Source organism: Podospora anserina, chromosome 5, assembly GCF_000226545.1.
Source record: "Podospora anserina S mat+ genomic DNA chromosome 5, supercontig 8".
NCBI lineage: Eukaryota > Fungi > Ascomycota > Sordariomycetes > Sordariales > Podosporaceae > Podospora > Podospora anserina.
In genome coordinates, this window is record NW_001914846.1 from 374509 (window position 1) to 389661 (window position 15153).

At 53.7% G+C, this 15153-nt stretch overlaps 6 protein-coding genes across 6 annotated transcripts; 3 read left to right on the forward strand and 3 right to left on the reverse strand.

Moving 5' to 3' along the window:
• Positions 1–644: 644 nt before the first annotated feature.
• PODANS_5_7475 (uncharacterized protein) lies at positions 645–1174 on the forward strand (the record flags this gene model as incomplete). The annotated part of the gene is made up of 2 exons (XM_001905237.1): positions 645–987; positions 1101–1174. 2 exons carry the CDS (start codon positions 645–647, stop codon positions 1172–1174), a joined length of 417 nt encoding a protein of 138 aa, XP_001905272.1.
• Positions 1175–2623: 1449 nt separating this feature from the next.
• PODANS_5_7480 (uncharacterized protein) lies at positions 2624–3682 on the forward strand (the record flags this gene model as incomplete). Its single annotated transcript, XM_001905238.1, has 2 exons — positions 2624–3283; positions 3344–3682. Coding segments are annotated over 2 exons (999 nt in total), but the record flags the coding sequence as incomplete, so codon positions are not given.
• Positions 3683–6968: 3286 nt separating this feature from the next.
• Positions 6969–8934, forward strand: PODANS_5_7490 (uncharacterized protein; the record flags this gene model as incomplete). The annotated part of the gene is made up of 3 exons (XM_001905239.1): positions 6969–7116; positions 7183–7301; positions 7354–8934. The coding sequence occupies 3 exons, from the start codon at positions 6969–6971 to the stop codon at positions 8932–8934; spliced, it is 1848 nt and encodes a 615-aa protein (XP_001905274.1).
• A 1022-nt stretch (positions 8935–9956) lies between these two features.
• Positions 9957–10690, reverse strand: PODANS_5_7500 (uncharacterized protein; the record flags this gene model as incomplete). The annotated part of the gene is made up of 5 exons (XM_001905240.1): positions 9957–10003; positions 10060–10108; positions 10174–10254; positions 10369–10386; positions 10460–10690. 5 exons carry the CDS (start codon positions 10688–10690, stop codon positions 9957–9959), a joined length of 426 nt encoding a protein of 141 aa, XP_001905275.1.
• Positions 10691–11135: 445 nt separating this feature from the next.
• On the reverse strand, positions 11136–12058 carry PODANS_5_7510 (uncharacterized protein; the record flags this gene model as incomplete). The annotated part of the gene is made up of 4 exons (XM_001905241.1): positions 11136–11212; positions 11268–11559; positions 11697–11724; positions 11793–12058. 4 exons carry the CDS (start codon positions 12056–12058, stop codon positions 11136–11138), a joined length of 663 nt encoding a protein of 220 aa, XP_001905276.1.
• A 482-nt stretch (positions 12059–12540) lies between these two features.
• Positions 12541–14736, reverse strand: PODANS_5_7520 (uncharacterized protein; the record flags this gene model as incomplete). The annotated part of the gene is made up of 1 exon (XM_001905242.1): positions 12541–14736. The coding sequence occupies one exon, from the start codon at positions 14734–14736 to the stop codon at positions 12541–12543; it is 2196 nt and encodes a 731-aa protein (XP_001905277.1).
• Between the last annotated feature and the right edge of the window lie 417 nt (positions 14737–15153).

Sequence of the window (15153 nt, forward strand, 5' to 3'; positions counted from 1 at the left end):
CGTCTTCCAACAGCTGGTAGTACAAGCGAAGAAAGCAACTGACCAAGTAGATATTGACCATACGCGGTAAGGTCAGCGTGTGATTTTACAATGTTGCTCATCATGTATATTGACTGGAGACCAGGGTAGTTGACATTTGGGCTCACCGTGGCACCGCATACACAGTACAAGCGCAGGATCCCTCAGCATGACAATGTGTTATTACTGTTGATCCTCTCTTGGAACAAACTAGTAACTATTAATTGCCAACGGCACAGCACCGTCTTTAGCATGAATCAAGGACATGGTTCCACAAGGGACAGGAAATTTCTATCACCTTCTAATTGCAGCAAACGTTTCTCCAACAGCACCTCGCTCTGTGCAACAAAGGCCTGACGTTATCAAGCAATTCAGTCAAACGACTTGATGGGTGGGCTGGATCAAGATTGAGTAGGATCATGAAGCCTGGACGAAAATGCCAACAACTTGATGAGAACAATTCTCAGATAACGGACGAAAACAAGAACAGGTGCCCAAGGCTTTTCTATGAGTAGCCCTAATCATTCCTCAGAAAGTGGATTCGTCAACTCAAGGTCAACCAGCAGGCCCAAAACCCAACATTGCAACAGTTAGATACTCAAGATTTCAACCCCTGAACCATCAACATGAAGACTATCTGGCTGTCTTTTGCTGCCTTTGCACAGGCTGCGATCGCCATGCCCGCCACCGAGGTTAAGCTTGAAGCCAAGGACATTGAGTTCAATACCACCGCCGCGGCCGAAGCTGCTCTCTTGGCCTGCGGTTGCGTCCACAACAATGATGCTGGCCGTTGGGATGATCCCATGAAGCCCAGCGGCAGACTTGCTGATCTTTGCAGCCGTGGTGGTGGATGCCATCAGGCAGCAATCGGACGTATGTGTGTCCATGGCGACACGGGACCGTGTGGTTGCGCTGTTGCTAGCGCCGAGGAGTGCGAATCCTGTGAGTCTTCATTGAAACTAGCTCTTGGTAAGTTGTATTGCCATGCTAATATTCTCACAGGGAGTGTAAACTGGTGGTATGTTTCCATATATTTGATGAGCCGATGAGGTGATACAACTGCTAACAATTCTCGCATTCAGGCTCCGAACCAGCATTCAGTGTGGTGGTCTTTCTGTTACCATCACTGGTTAGTAGTGGAAAACAATGGTCATGATCATGTGTCGACACAACAGGCAAGAAGTTATGATCAGTCTCATACTGGCTACAATCCACATTGCAGGCGAACTAATTGGCAACAAGTATTTTGAACTGGACGGGTCTGATGATCTCTCTTTGGACTATTTTCGGTTTTCTTCTCTCACAGTCTTTACCTACCTAGGTACCTACACCACTTTGCACTGATATCTTCACAATCGTTTCAACTGCAGCATGTCCTTGGTCATGGTGCTTTTCTTCATTTGCAGTGTCAAGCTACTTAGATGCCTATTCGCTTCCCTGACTTGACACGAGTTGACCGATGTTCTATTCTATACCTTAGTCTATATGCTGTTGCCTCATGTTAACATCTAAAAAAGAAGACGTTTTGAGGTTTCTCAAGTCCCTGTCGATGATTCCAAAACCTGGTCATGTCTGTGATCATCATGGTCCTTTTCATTGGTTGCACGTCAGCCGCCACGCTCAAGTAATACAAAGGCCATGCTAGAAGCTCTGGGAGGAAAGATAAACCTCATCAACAACCACATCGTCTCCATTACACAAGAACGCCCAGGAAACCATAGTGCTGCTCTGAGGCCCAACGAGCCGTGCGTACCATGTGTTTTGTCTGACCACCAGAACCGAACGTGAAAAAATTTTCACGAAAAAGAAGGCCAAGGTCAGTTGGTGACATGGGACGCATTCTGCGACCTATCGGGCATCTAAACCGAAGCAGCGTACGTGTGTTACCTAACATGCCGTCAAAGACAAAGCACAGTCAGTACGTGTAACGTCTATTTCGGTTGCACACACTACCAGCAATGCATCTTATTCTACTCTAGCCCATGCTTGCGAGGCGCCCGCTACCATCTGGGATGCAACTATGGTTAGGTCTTCTCTGTGGACTCGCTTGTCGGGCCTTGCAGGAAATACTATGCAGGGCTGTCCACTAACGGCCAACAAATAGGTAATGTTACCTTCTTTGCATCTCTTGGAAGTAAGCAGGACACCACAACTGGCATACTGCCACGTTATTTGCCAATAGACAAGATAGAACATGTAAAAGAAAGTTGCCGCGGCCGGCAAGAAGACGTGATATCTAGGATACCTGGTGAGAATTGGGCAAGGATCGGCCCACCTGTCAGAATAACCCCTGAATCTCACCACTTTTGCCTTTTGGATGACGAAAGCAAAAATAGTATTTCAAGACCATCTTCTCCAGCTGTTTGTGTTTTCTCTGCACTCTCCATCCCTTCTTTCTCATCCCTCAAGCATCTTGCAACATGCAGCTCCTCTCCGCCCTTCTTTTCGCCGCCGGCCTTGCCACAGCAACTCCTCTCAACATTCCCAACTATGCCCAAGCTGCCATTGACTCCGGTCTTGCCCTCAAGGGTCTGAATGCCCTGCTACTCTCAGCGCCCTGACTCGGACTGGCGGCACCTGCACCCCGACCAAAATCAAGTACCGTCGGGAATGGCGCACTCTCTCCAAGGCCGACCGCCGCAAGTTTGTTGCCGCGGTCAAGTGTCTTCAAGGCAAACCCTCTGTCCTTCCCAAAGACGGCACCGTCCCGGGAGCCATCACTCTCTGGGATGACCTCGCTTATGCTCACGCATGGCGTACATTCTTCGTCCACATGAGTGCCACCTTTTTGGTTTGGCATCGCTACTTTCTCTTCACCTACGAGACCCTCCTCGAGACAGAGTGCGGGTGGACCCAAGGGCTACCCTACTGGGAGTGGGGCCTGGACGTGAACAACATGAGAGGCAGCCCCCTTTTCGACGGCTCCGATACTTCCATTGGCAGCGACGGAGTGTTTGTTCCCGGAAGGCCAGACTTCATTCTGGACATCATTGGCGGGCCCGATCCCGAACCCATTCGGGTTGTGTTCCCTCCCGGCACTGGCGGCGGATGCGTCGAGAGGGGTCCGTTCAATGACACGGTGGTCAGGCTCGGGCCTTTCCCTCTCGATGGGACGCCTTGGACCAACGAGACGGTCTACGGCAATAATCCTAGGTGCTTGGACAGAGACTTGAACACGAACCCTCTCCAAAGGTGGTCTACTTTCCGCAACAGCACTGAGCTTATCCTCGGTTATGACAACATACGGGAGTTCCAAGGGTTCTTGGTAAGTCTGCCTTGTCCTTTCGGGCAACCCGGCGATTGAAGTTGCTGACAAGACAAAAAGGAGGGCGACCCCAGAGTGACAACGGAAAAGCCCATCGGCATTCACGGAGGTGGCCACTGGGGCGTCGGCGGCATCACTCGTGATCCAATCATCTCACCCTATGATCCGGCCTTTTGGTTCCATCACAATCAGTTGGATCGAATCTATTGGATCTGGCAGAATCTCGACTTCAATAACCGCAAGGATGTCTTTGGCACGGGCACCTGGGGCAACTTCCCTCCCAGTCCCAACGTCACAGTGGAGGACTTTATTGATGTCTTGCCCCACCAGCCGGCCATCAAGATCAAGGACAGCATGAACACTGTCAGTGGGGCGCCCTTCTGCTACGTGTATGTGTAAACAGGTAGAATGATTTTACAATACGAAGAAGGGATGTGGTAATCATATCTCCCGCCTGTTACTCGTTGAGACCTTTTGTCTATGCAGACGTGGTTAGATTGGCTTTGCAAGCTACCTTGCCTCAGGTACACTCATGATACAAGGGATCTTGAAGCTCTGAGCAGAATTTGATGTCCTATATAGAAAACAAAACAGCGTGCGTGGCATCGGTCCAGTACTACAAGAGTAGGTGTGTCCAGATATGCGCAGAGCTCCCTTTCAGGTCTCGGTCACAAGTTGGATAGGCCCGAGGACACGCAAGGTGGTAGGTGACACGCGGCTGCTAACAGGCGTCCTGTACAAAGTGGCGAGACACCAGAAAGCAGGGCGTGGGGCACGGTTGTGAAGACCTGGAGGAAAACTCAGACTATCTACCCATTTGACGGCCAAGCATCTGACATTTTGGTATGAATGATGGTGTGATTTTATATTCTAGAGGTAGACACGTGTGCGGAATTGATGATATTGTGTTGCTTCTCGAGAAACTGTGATGGTCGTTGTGAGGCGTCGAGGAATACCTACACGAAATGTAATCACGAGACAATCGTCAAAGAATCCGTAAAACTCCGTTTTTAGGCCATACGGTGCTAAACCAGACGGAGATAGCTTTCTCATGCACATGTAGTAGAATATTGGCAGACTTGTCTTAGCTCAGCTGATATGATGATATCCTATCTCATTGAGAGGCACACCACCCTCACGGTCTTCATCAATAGAAAGGCTCTTGAATGATATCCACGACCTACCTTGTTAACTGGTGCCATCTGATACTTGGTTCTGCGTTTGAAGCCATATAGGTAGGAAAGGTGTAGCAAAGCACATTGGACTTGGGCGAAACGTATAGGGTAAGTTCTTGGTGCTTGTGAACTTGTATTTTGCACATATCTGGTATCATGACGAGCACACACTACGTCACCGTCCTGCAATAGAAACCGCGAGAGGGGCGGGTGATGCTCTTTGGGGGGGTCATGGGTTATGGGATTTCCAGAATCCTGCATGATCAGCTCAGCTCAGATAGAAAATGCGACAGTCTTGCGTCTCGTCCGCCCATGCGACGTGGGATGTTGACAAATTGTGTGGGTGAGTTAAGGCGGCGAGGTAAGCTGTTGTCCGGATCAAGCATAGTCAAACTTGTAGTCGGGTGGTTGAACAGGAGCTGCTTTGATGGTGTGATGTCTGAGATGAAGAGTGTTGCATGGAGGTGGACCGGAACATGTAGCGGCTAACAAATCAGATCAGATGAGACCAAGCTGCCAATCTTTCTGTCAAAAAGAAAACAGAAAGATGGCCACCACGGATGCTACCTGGATGTTTGGCCATCCTACCTCTGTTGCAAAGGTATCAGGACAGCTGTGAAACGGTGATTTATTCCGCGCGATGTGAGAACTGACGACAGGCCCAGGCCCAATACGAGGAGGGGCCTGCTGTCGATATGTTGCTGGGCTGCTGCGGGCTCGGCTGAGACACCGGTGAAGCGTGGAAGAAGCGTCAACCGTCCTCTACTATCGTGGCTGGGGAGGGAGTGGGTGTCCTAGCTGCATGCATCTGCGTTGGGGGTGGTCTGTATTGCCCCTTGATTTGTTGGTGAGCACTCCAGACGGATCACACTCACACTCCCCACACTCGGCAGCCAGTAATGGATGGCTGGGGACGCGCAAGAAGGAGGTAGTCTATGCGGGACGTCCAACTTGATTCAAGGCATGGTTCGTGTAGGCAGGGTAGCAGCTGCAAGATGGACGGACACTGCAGTACCGCTCTCGCATCGGCCTTCTCAGCGGATGTGCGATGTTCAGGGAGATGGTGAGGGGATGGACGGGAGTGGGGGTGTTGATGCGGAGCAAAGTCACCGGGCAAAGAAGCAAGAGTCCGATGGAATGTGTGGGGAAAGCAAAAGGTGGTTGAATATCAACAACGTGGGCATGCAGGTTGCGAAATGCATCATGCAAATCCGGGGAGTAGGGATGACGAGGGGTGCAGGGCGTTTTGTGCATATGTCCATGAGGCGTCACCGGGTAGGTATCAGTCACCTTATCGGCAGAGGGCTCAATCCAATCTTCAACTCGGCCTTTCCCGGAAAGGTGTTTCTGCCCTGCAAAAAAATGTTTTTGCTGGGGTTGTTTTGTGGCGGTGAAATTGTTCAAGATAGTGACCTCCTTGGATGTTACCCCGCATGCCCCCCTTCCGACCCCGTGCTTATCTCTTATCGCCATCTCGATGGCTGGCGGGAAGTCCAAGGAGTTCCCTTAACCCCGGCCGTAGCTTGGCGCATTCCATTCCTTTCAAGTCGGTGAATGGTGCTCAACCTGAATCGCTGGCACACTTTCAAACCTTGTGATGATTTTTAAGGCAGTTGAGGGGCTGAAGTGTTGGTTGGCTTCTTCACCGAGGGCTTGGATGACTCCAACGGCGCCCCCGCTTAAGTAGGTAGCTGCACACCGGAAGCTGGCATTGTCACTCAGGCCGTTGTGTTTGGTCGAGAAAACGGTCCCGCCGGTCCTGAGAATTATACAATCACGACAGTACATCCGGCACCCCCACGCTGAAACGGCACATCTGACAGTAATATCGAGAAGGTGATGGTGGGGGAGGGTGAGGTGCGCGCACCTGCCCGTGAGACCATGAGGTGGTCAATAAGAAAAACTGACAAGTCCTGCTACACCACACCAACAAACCGCTTCAACTGCCTATTGAGTCAGTCGGGTTGCTGTGACAGAAGCTCTGCGCGCAAAAGTCAGGGACTCGAGGGACGGTTCCAAATAGAACAAAAGTTAGACGTCTTTGCGGCATCAGGCGGTCGGTGGACAACCCGAAAAGTGCACACCTCAGATCCACGGCTCCCCACCAGTGCCAAGCGCCTCGCCAACTGATCCCACCGCCCTCTCCCCGCCCGCCCTCCAGCCCTTTTAACACCCGAGATCTCGCTCGGCTCGCCACATCCATACATGCCGCTATCTGCGCTCAAGCTCCCCCCCCTCGGTTTCACACGACGCAACATCTCACCACCCGCCGTCTCCGCTCCCGGGCTTGGTTCGAAATACCCTCTCTTTTGAAAACACCCTCGGCCGCACCTCGAGACTTGAAGCTGTCTTTCTGATTTGGCAGCGACTTCGTCGCATGCCCACCCCTGTCTGATTGACCACGACCCCTCGATCGATCCGGCGCCGCAGTCTGCACCACCACCTAGCGGAGGCCCAACATCTCCCTCCTCGCCGCAGCCTGTCCACGAACCTCACCGGCGCTCGACACAATGTCGACGTCCAACCTGGGCGAGTTTCGCCACATGCGCACCGGCAGTCTCAACATTCCACCACAAGCCGGTCACTCGAGTGGTGGTGGGATAATGGCTCCCATGCCCGCCGCCGCCCATCGCTTCGATGCATCACGAAGCCCACCCAGTAGGTTTTGCGATGGCGAAGCACTTTCCTCCAAACCCTTGCTGACCCATCAACTACTCTTGACAGACACCTCGCACGTCCCATGCAAGTTCTTCCGACAAGGCGCCTGCCAGGCAGGCAATGCATGCCCCTTTAGCCACGACCTGAGCTCGGCCGCCGAAAACGTTTGCAAGTACTTTGCCAAGGTACGCCCTCGACACTTGTGTTTGGGAGGACTGATAAGCTGACGGACTGCAGGGCAACTGCAAGTTTGGCCCAAAGTGCGCCAATATCCATGTGCTCCCCGATGGCCGCCGCATCAACTATGGCAAGAACGGTGTGACGATAGGTGTTCCCCCCGGAGTCGCCCTCGGTGCCCGCGTGAACCCGACGACATACCATCAGCCGGCCAGCAGTGCCTTGACCAACTCTTTTATGCGCGCAGATTCTCCATACAACGCCACGGCGTTTGCGCTGCAAGATGAACTCTACAGCCATCAGCTGGCTCTCGAAAGCGGCGTGCCCACGATCGACACCACCTCGTACACTTCCAACCCTGCTTCCGCCTACGGATCACCACGAGACGAGGAGCCAAACCGCTTTGGACTGGGTCTTTCTCCCAACATCAAAGGACTTTCGGTGCTGGATGCTCCCCTCCCGGCGTCATTCGACAGCAACGGGATCTCACATGCGGCCAGGGACGGTCCTTGGCCATCTTCAGTCCCGGCCCAGTTTGGATTGGACTCGCCTTCCTCCTCGCTCAGTGCCGCCAAGAGTGGTCGTACTTCGGATGCGTTGAGGCACTTGCACGCGTCTGCCTTTGGAAACAGCCACCTGTCACCGTCAGGACTTGCAACACAGGACATCTCAGGCTTTGGTAGCAGCCCGCCTTCCGGTTCTCTTGGATTCAGCTCGGCGCTGGGTGGTGATGAGTACTTTGGAAAGCGGCCTATGCACAGCAACGCTTCGCGATTCGCCAAGATCCGCATGATGAGCAGCAGCGTGCCCAAAGTCGACATGGATTGGGATGATTCCGAGCAGTTCCTCTTTGAGGAAGATTATGTGCCAGGCACGCTGGCCAACGAGGTGCTGACGCCGACAGAGAGGGCGAGGAGGGGCTCTACAACCAACACAATCCGTGGCATGGACGCCCTCAACCGTGAGACGATCGCTGAATCCTGCCCGCCTGCCCCCATCACCAAGTTCGGCACTCCCATTCAACCTTCCAGCCCTGGCCGCTGGGGTCCGTTGTGGGGGAGGCAAAAGGAGGATGACGGCCACCCGGAGACGGGCCGGTCTTTTAAGCACGCCTCGGCATTCGGCCATGTGGGAAGCCCGCTCCGAAACTCGAGCCTTGCCAGCGCCATCACATCAGGGCTGGATGGAAACACGGTGGGAGTGTCGGCCCTGACTCAGCAGCTTCGAGACACCCAGCTGTCCGACGACGGTTCGGCTGATTCAAGCCCCCATATCCGGCCCAATGTTCCACGCAATGCCAACGGAGCAGGCGTCATTGGCGAATCCAGGGATAAGGATGGGGGGCTGGCAAGACATGTCAGCAGCACCTCAATAGGTTCGAGCGCTACTGGGCGCTTCAAGTCCCCAATGGATGAAGAGGAGGCCGCATTTGTGTTCAGCATGGACGACGAAGATGATGCCCAGGCGAGGGCTCGCAAGCGCGGAACCGGAAACCAACAAGTGAACAGTACTGCCAGCCCTCTGAGTGCCGCTGCCTGGTCCAACAGCTACGCCACGGTCGTTGCCAATAACAGATCTGCCGGGGCCAACGGCGAAGGCAACAGCGGCACTGGTGCTGTTGAAGCGGTCGGTGGAAGATAATGCTTTGGCTTCAGGAGTTTGGGTTGGTAGGCACAAAAAGAGCAAAAGAAAAAAAGGCAAGGGAATAGACCAACGTTGAAGCGGAGCATGATAACAAAGGAATTGCATCGTCTGCAGCGTACTTTTTACATATATAGCTGCAGCAAGGATCTCAAGGGGCATAGCGTGGTGTGGTTAGGTCACTCTTGAGGGAGGCATACATCTCGACACCAATTGCCTGACACTGTCAGGATTTGACTTGTGGGTATAGCCATCTTGTTTCTTTGTATCACTCTCTTTTGTCTGGATATGTACGGTGTAGGAAATCGGTCGGGGCGGTGTTTTGTTTTTACTCGTTCTTTGCAGGCTCTCGAGTTCTTTTTCAGGAGTGTTTTACCACAACGTTGTCGTTGCTCTCCCAGGAAACATATCACACATGCATCTCGACTCCCAAATCCGTTTCCTTTCTGGTTGAAGTTGCGGTGTTGGTGTGGCCACGTGAGAAACTTCGAGGATAGGTATCGACAAGGATAAATGTAATGGCAGTATATGTAATACAGAGGCAGTAGATCGCTCAGTACATGGAAGCAGAGAATAACCAAGAGCTGGTTGGCGGTGAAGTAGAGTCTGGGCCCTCTGGATGCCAACATGGGTTTCTTGCCATGCAGGTTGGATACCTAGAGATATTTATACAGAATCGAACAGACATAAACAGACATGTCCAAGATAGACAGCCTTTGGCAGCTTTGCTGATCGGCTTGAATCGCAAAAGACATGCGACTGGACAGATTCCTCCTACCCCTTCATGGCTTGATGCTCACCAGCCCCAGGCAATAGCAGTTCCTCTGTTCCATAGATGCTATGTAAGTACCATCTCGAGACTTGGTAACTGTATTGTGATACATGAAATGAGTTGTGAGTATGGTACAAGGCGGGACAGGCGGCAATGGCGGCGACAAGAAACGGCCCAAATACAAAATACAATTGTTGGTGCTCTATGTGGTTGTTTTTCCCCCATCCATTATTAAGCCGGCAACAACTGCTTAATTAGCATCAGGCTGGGAGGTGATATACTCGACGGCCTTGTCAACTGTTGACATCATACAGGTTAGAATCATCAGCTTGCAATGGGTATGGGCTACATACCACTGTGAATGGTGTCGGCATCCTTATCGGGGATCTCAATGCTGAACTCCTGTTGCCCATGTCGTTAGTATCCCTTCCCACGTCACAGCAAAGAGGGGCAGGGGTCATCCATACCTCCTCAATAGCCATCACAACCTCAACGGTATCCAAGCTGTCCAACCCGAGGTCATTGGCGAAGTGGGCGGTTTCCGTAATCTAAGCCACCCGTCAGCTCCCATTCTCCAAGGCCATATATCATTCCTCCTCCTTCTCCTCCAACTCCTCCACACATTTCGACAACCATGGGTTGTTGCCGGCCATAGCACTCACGTTCTCGGGGTTGTTGACCTGCAGCAAAAAAGCCACTGTTAGCACCTCTCCATGACCAGAAACAAGAACCCAAATGCAGGACAAAAAGCACCTTGTCAAACCCAGACAGAAGCTCCTTGATTCTCTCGTAGACCTCCTGCTTTGTGAGACCACCACCCGACGCATAACCCCGCATTTGAAGAGCCCAGCTGGCAGAGGCCTTGGGGACGAAGCTCTTGGCCGCAGAGGGGGCGGCTAATCTGAGGGAGTGGGCAGCGGCAGAGCGAACAGCGGCGGTCCGCGACGCAAGAGCGACGGACCGGAGGACGGCGGTGCGGAACATTTTGGCGGGAGGTTGGTTGGACTGGAAAGGAGTGAAAGCTCGCGGGGGTTGGTGTGTGGCCGGTGGAAGTGGGCCGGGTGGTCGAGGCAATTGACGGCGGAGACGTTCGGCGGGGGGTGGTGGTGGTGTGACGGTTAGAGGTCTGCTTGATGATAAATTTCTCGCCTGGGAATGGCAAGCGTCGGGATGCGTTAAACTCTCTGGCAGCTTTCGGTGCTGCGGCACTGCGGGACGGACAGCTCCAGCTTTGCACCCGGTCTGTGCACTGCATCACGTGACATGCGCCATGACGCATGGCAATGGCCTCAGCATTTGAGACTGGGACAGCACGGGACAAAAAACATAACTTTTGGGTGGTGGGACATATGTATAACACTATTTACAGGTCTTCTGAGCCAACATCTAACCATCCGCAAGAGCACCTTGATTTCCTCTACACCCATCTTTACCGGTAGGGAGAGTCCGCCCTGATAGCCGCAGCCAGCTCCGGCTCCCACTTGTCTCCGTTGGAAAGCAATTTCTCTGTGCACAATTAGCCCAAGCTTTCCCTTGAATGAGACAGTGAGGAGGAACCCACCCTTGTTGTAAAGCAGCTCCTCGCGGGTCTCGGTGGCGTACTCGGCATTGGGAGACTCGACAATGGCGTCGACAGGGCAAGACTCCTGGCAGAAACCGCAGTAAATGCACTTGGTCATGTCAATGTCGTAGCGGGTGGTGCGGCGGGAACCGTCCGCACGCTCTTCAGCCTCGATGGTGATGGCTTGCGCTGGGCAGACAGCCTCGCAAAGCTTGCAGGCAATGCAACGCTCCTCACCCGAGGGGTATCTCCGGAGAGCGTGCTCACCGCGGAAACGGGGAGAAATGGGGCCCTGCTGCTGTCAGCCGGTCTGGCCTCATGAAATGCGCATCGCCCTTCCCGCTCTCATCCATGACCGCCCAGGCTCTGGTATTCTCTAATCGTATCTTCCCAAGCCCTACCCTCTTGACAGCCAGCTGTATAACGCACCTTTTCGAATGGGTAGTAGATCGTGTACCTGTTCAAGTCGACCTCTGTCAGCCCCGCTGCCCACACCCAGCTACCCGTCCAGGGACAAACACTCACGGTGGCCTGAAGAACTGCTCCATGAGCACGTACATCCCCCTCATCATCTCCGTCATCAAAAAGTACTTTCCAAGCTTGTCGAAGGTGCTCTCGGACTCCTGTTCCCACGTCTTGGGGGGCGGCAGACGGAAGTTCTTGGGCGGGGGCCCAGCCGGTGTCGCATACGTTCTCCTGGCGACAACCTGAGAGATGACTGTGGAAGAGGGGGCGACGGCGCGAACTGCGCGCACCAGAGGGCGGGCCGCAATGGTGGTATTGGAAAGCATGGTGTCAACGTCGATTCGGTCGCTGGGTTCGAGGGGTGTTGGCAAGCTGGGAGGGACTTTTGGTGCTTCGAGAGACCGTCGCGGGGACGACTAAGAGGCTGGTGCCGAAAGGAAACTGGCGATCAGGTCAATTGGGCCTGCACGCTGCTGCAAAAAGTGCGGTCGCGACACCGACAGCAGAAGTATTGAGAGTGGGGTGGCGGAGGCGAGGTTGACAGAGCTCCCCGGTGGCGCTTGACGTCGTCTCGATATCCCTGGAGCTTTGGGTCATGGGAGTTGACATTTTGGAGCTGCCGGCGCTTGGACCACCCCACCGCATGATTACATTTCCCAGCTTCTGATTTGCTGCCCCGTCAGCATGTGGGGCCCGGCCACCAAAGGTCCATTCACGTGCGTCTCACGTGAGACTTCCAATGCATGATGATGATGAAACTAAAAAGGGGTATATTTTGTCTAAATGTCTCGCTGTGCGCCAAGTTCCTTTATTGATCAATCTTGCCCCACGTTGTCCACCACACCCCCATGTTGGCTGCCACCACCAGATCCAGCATCTTGAGCCCTTCATCATGGATAATAAGCTTCCCAAGCTTGACCTTCTTTCCACTGCTCCCACCTCCAGCGTTCTCTTTGCCAAGGCTAAGATCCATCTCATCCTCATCACTCCATTCATCCTCGTCGCTGCTCCTTGTATTTTGATGGTGCAGTAGACTGCTAAACTGTTTCGACAGTCGGCTTGCCCGGTTGTCCTTGTCGGCATCATTTCGACGAGCCCCAAAGAAGTCGCCGCCGTTGGGCAGGTTGAACCTCAACTCACTAACCGGTTTCGTGCCCAAAAGGGCAGCCTGGAGCTCATCGCCCCTCGACCGGCCCATAGCCTGTGCGTTTTGGATGCTCTGCGCCACCTCCCGAGGATCGAACTGGAACTTGGTGGTAGAGTCGAGCACATGGCGGAGCTTGAGGGAGCGCCCGCTGGTGCTGGTGCGGAACTCACAGCGCCCTTCCCACGGTGACAGAAAGGTGTATCCTTTGGGCCGCAACCCTGGTCCAGGGTGAGTGATGATTCCGCCCTGCTCCTCGCCTGACCCAGAGTGATTGGATCCAATCGTGGAGGAGCTCCTCTGCCTGGTATGGGATGCCTTGGGTGCGCTGGGCTCTTCGGACGACTGCACGCCTTCTGGGCTAATGCTCTCCCGCCTCTCTCGTCGGTGGAACGCCTTTTTAAAGCCCGCTTTCCAACCAGCTCCATAAGCCATGACAACCTGTCTGTGAAATCCGTCTTGGGGGGGAGGAGCCATCCCCCGCGCACCACTGTCACTGCGCGCTCTCTGTCCACTCTGCACCATTTGTGAGAACGAATGCGGCTGGCCCGTTGAAGTGAGTGCCTGGAGAGCCTGGGTTTCGGCAGCAGCCCGGCTGGGCATCCCTCTGTACTTTGCATATCCCGAAGTGTCAATGCGAATATCAATATTTTGAGACTTCCACCCGGACCCCATGTCCTCTGGGTTGAGGCTCGGGTCTGCCTGCGACGGTGGAGGAATATTGGTGGCAAAAGACGACACCTGTCCTACATTGACCTGGGATCCAGAACTCGGATCTCTGCGAATTATGGTCAGATAAAAAGAAACCGAAGAAGGTCGCCGATGCATGTGCCTAGGTGACGTGGGATGTTGTCCTTGGCTATACGACAAAGGAGATGCCACTCGCTGCGGAGGTTGCTGTGCAGGAGGTTGACTCGGTGTGCTTGGTCGGGCTGCACTTGAAGAGTAAAGTGCAGGTGCAACATTATCTTCAACATGATCGAGACCCGCTAGTGGTGAGGATGAAGACACTGTCGTCAAGTGAGGAGGGGGCGGGGGCGGCTCAGGCGAGCCCCCCGATAGGCGTTTTCGAAACATGGGGTTTGGCCTATATGAATCGAGTGACTCGTCGGCGGGATTTTGGTTTTCTGATATTGGAGATGGGCCAGTCTCTGGTCGGTAAGGCTTGTACTGAGGGATATGGGGAGTTGGGGTTGGTGAGAGCACTGGAACTGGACCTGGTTCCCCCGTTGACGACAAGCTTTCCGGCCTCAGAACTCTCGCGGATGTAGGCAACGGCTTCCTCGGAATCGTGCTCCTAGCACTCTCCCCACTGGACCTCGTGGAACTCAACACATTACTCTTTGGTCGTGGTGGCATGGGTGGTGGCATATCCTCTGGTCGCTCCATGTGGATGTAATAGAGAGAATTCGCTATGTCTTCACCTGTCACATTCTTCCTATGCGGCCTCATGGTAGAGAGTACCACATCTAAGAGGCAAGGTTCCAGATTAGCAAAGCAGTCACAATAAAAGAAGAAACCGTACAAACCTTTTGTACCGGGGACTCTGGAGATGTACAGCGTGAGGGATTCTTTGACTTCGGGATGGTGGGGATATTGCGGAGGATTTGCAGCGATGTAGTTGATGTCGGCCAGAGACCTTGCCTCGGCACGCGGTCCAGCTGCCATGACTTGCGAGTACCTATGTTCGGGAAGCAGCCTGGTGTTTTGGTGGTTTGCCTGATGTGGTAGACTTGGGGCGCTGGATCGTGGAGAGACGAGGTGACGTTGCCTCCCCCCCACTGCTAGAAGTAAGCACCACGGCGCTGTGTTGGGTGTTGGGGCTGGTGTTGTGAAGAAAGCGGACGGATCCTGTTGCATCCAAGGGACATAAAGAAAACAGTTCCAGAAAAGCCGTCCCTTAGCACAGAGTCACAACCCACAGCTCATTGCTTTATCTGAATCGTTGCACCACTGTCCATTGCGTCCAAAATTGCCCCAGTCCCGCCAGTGGGGTCGGTCCCGGTGGTTGAGTGAGGGAGCCGTGGAGCTTGGGCCCATTCAGCGGGCTGCTTGGTTTTTGGTGTCGCTGCCCAATTGGGTTCTGTCCTCCGCCAAGACCCCGAACCGCAGCGTCGTCAAACATCAGAATCACATTCACAGCTGACAGCACTACATGTATTAGGAATGTCTCTCGCAACAACGACCGAATACAAGCGGCGCGTCCAGCGCTCAAAGACAGGCAGTCTACAACATACACGATGGTTGGTTTGAATCCATTTCGCCCATTTCCCTGGC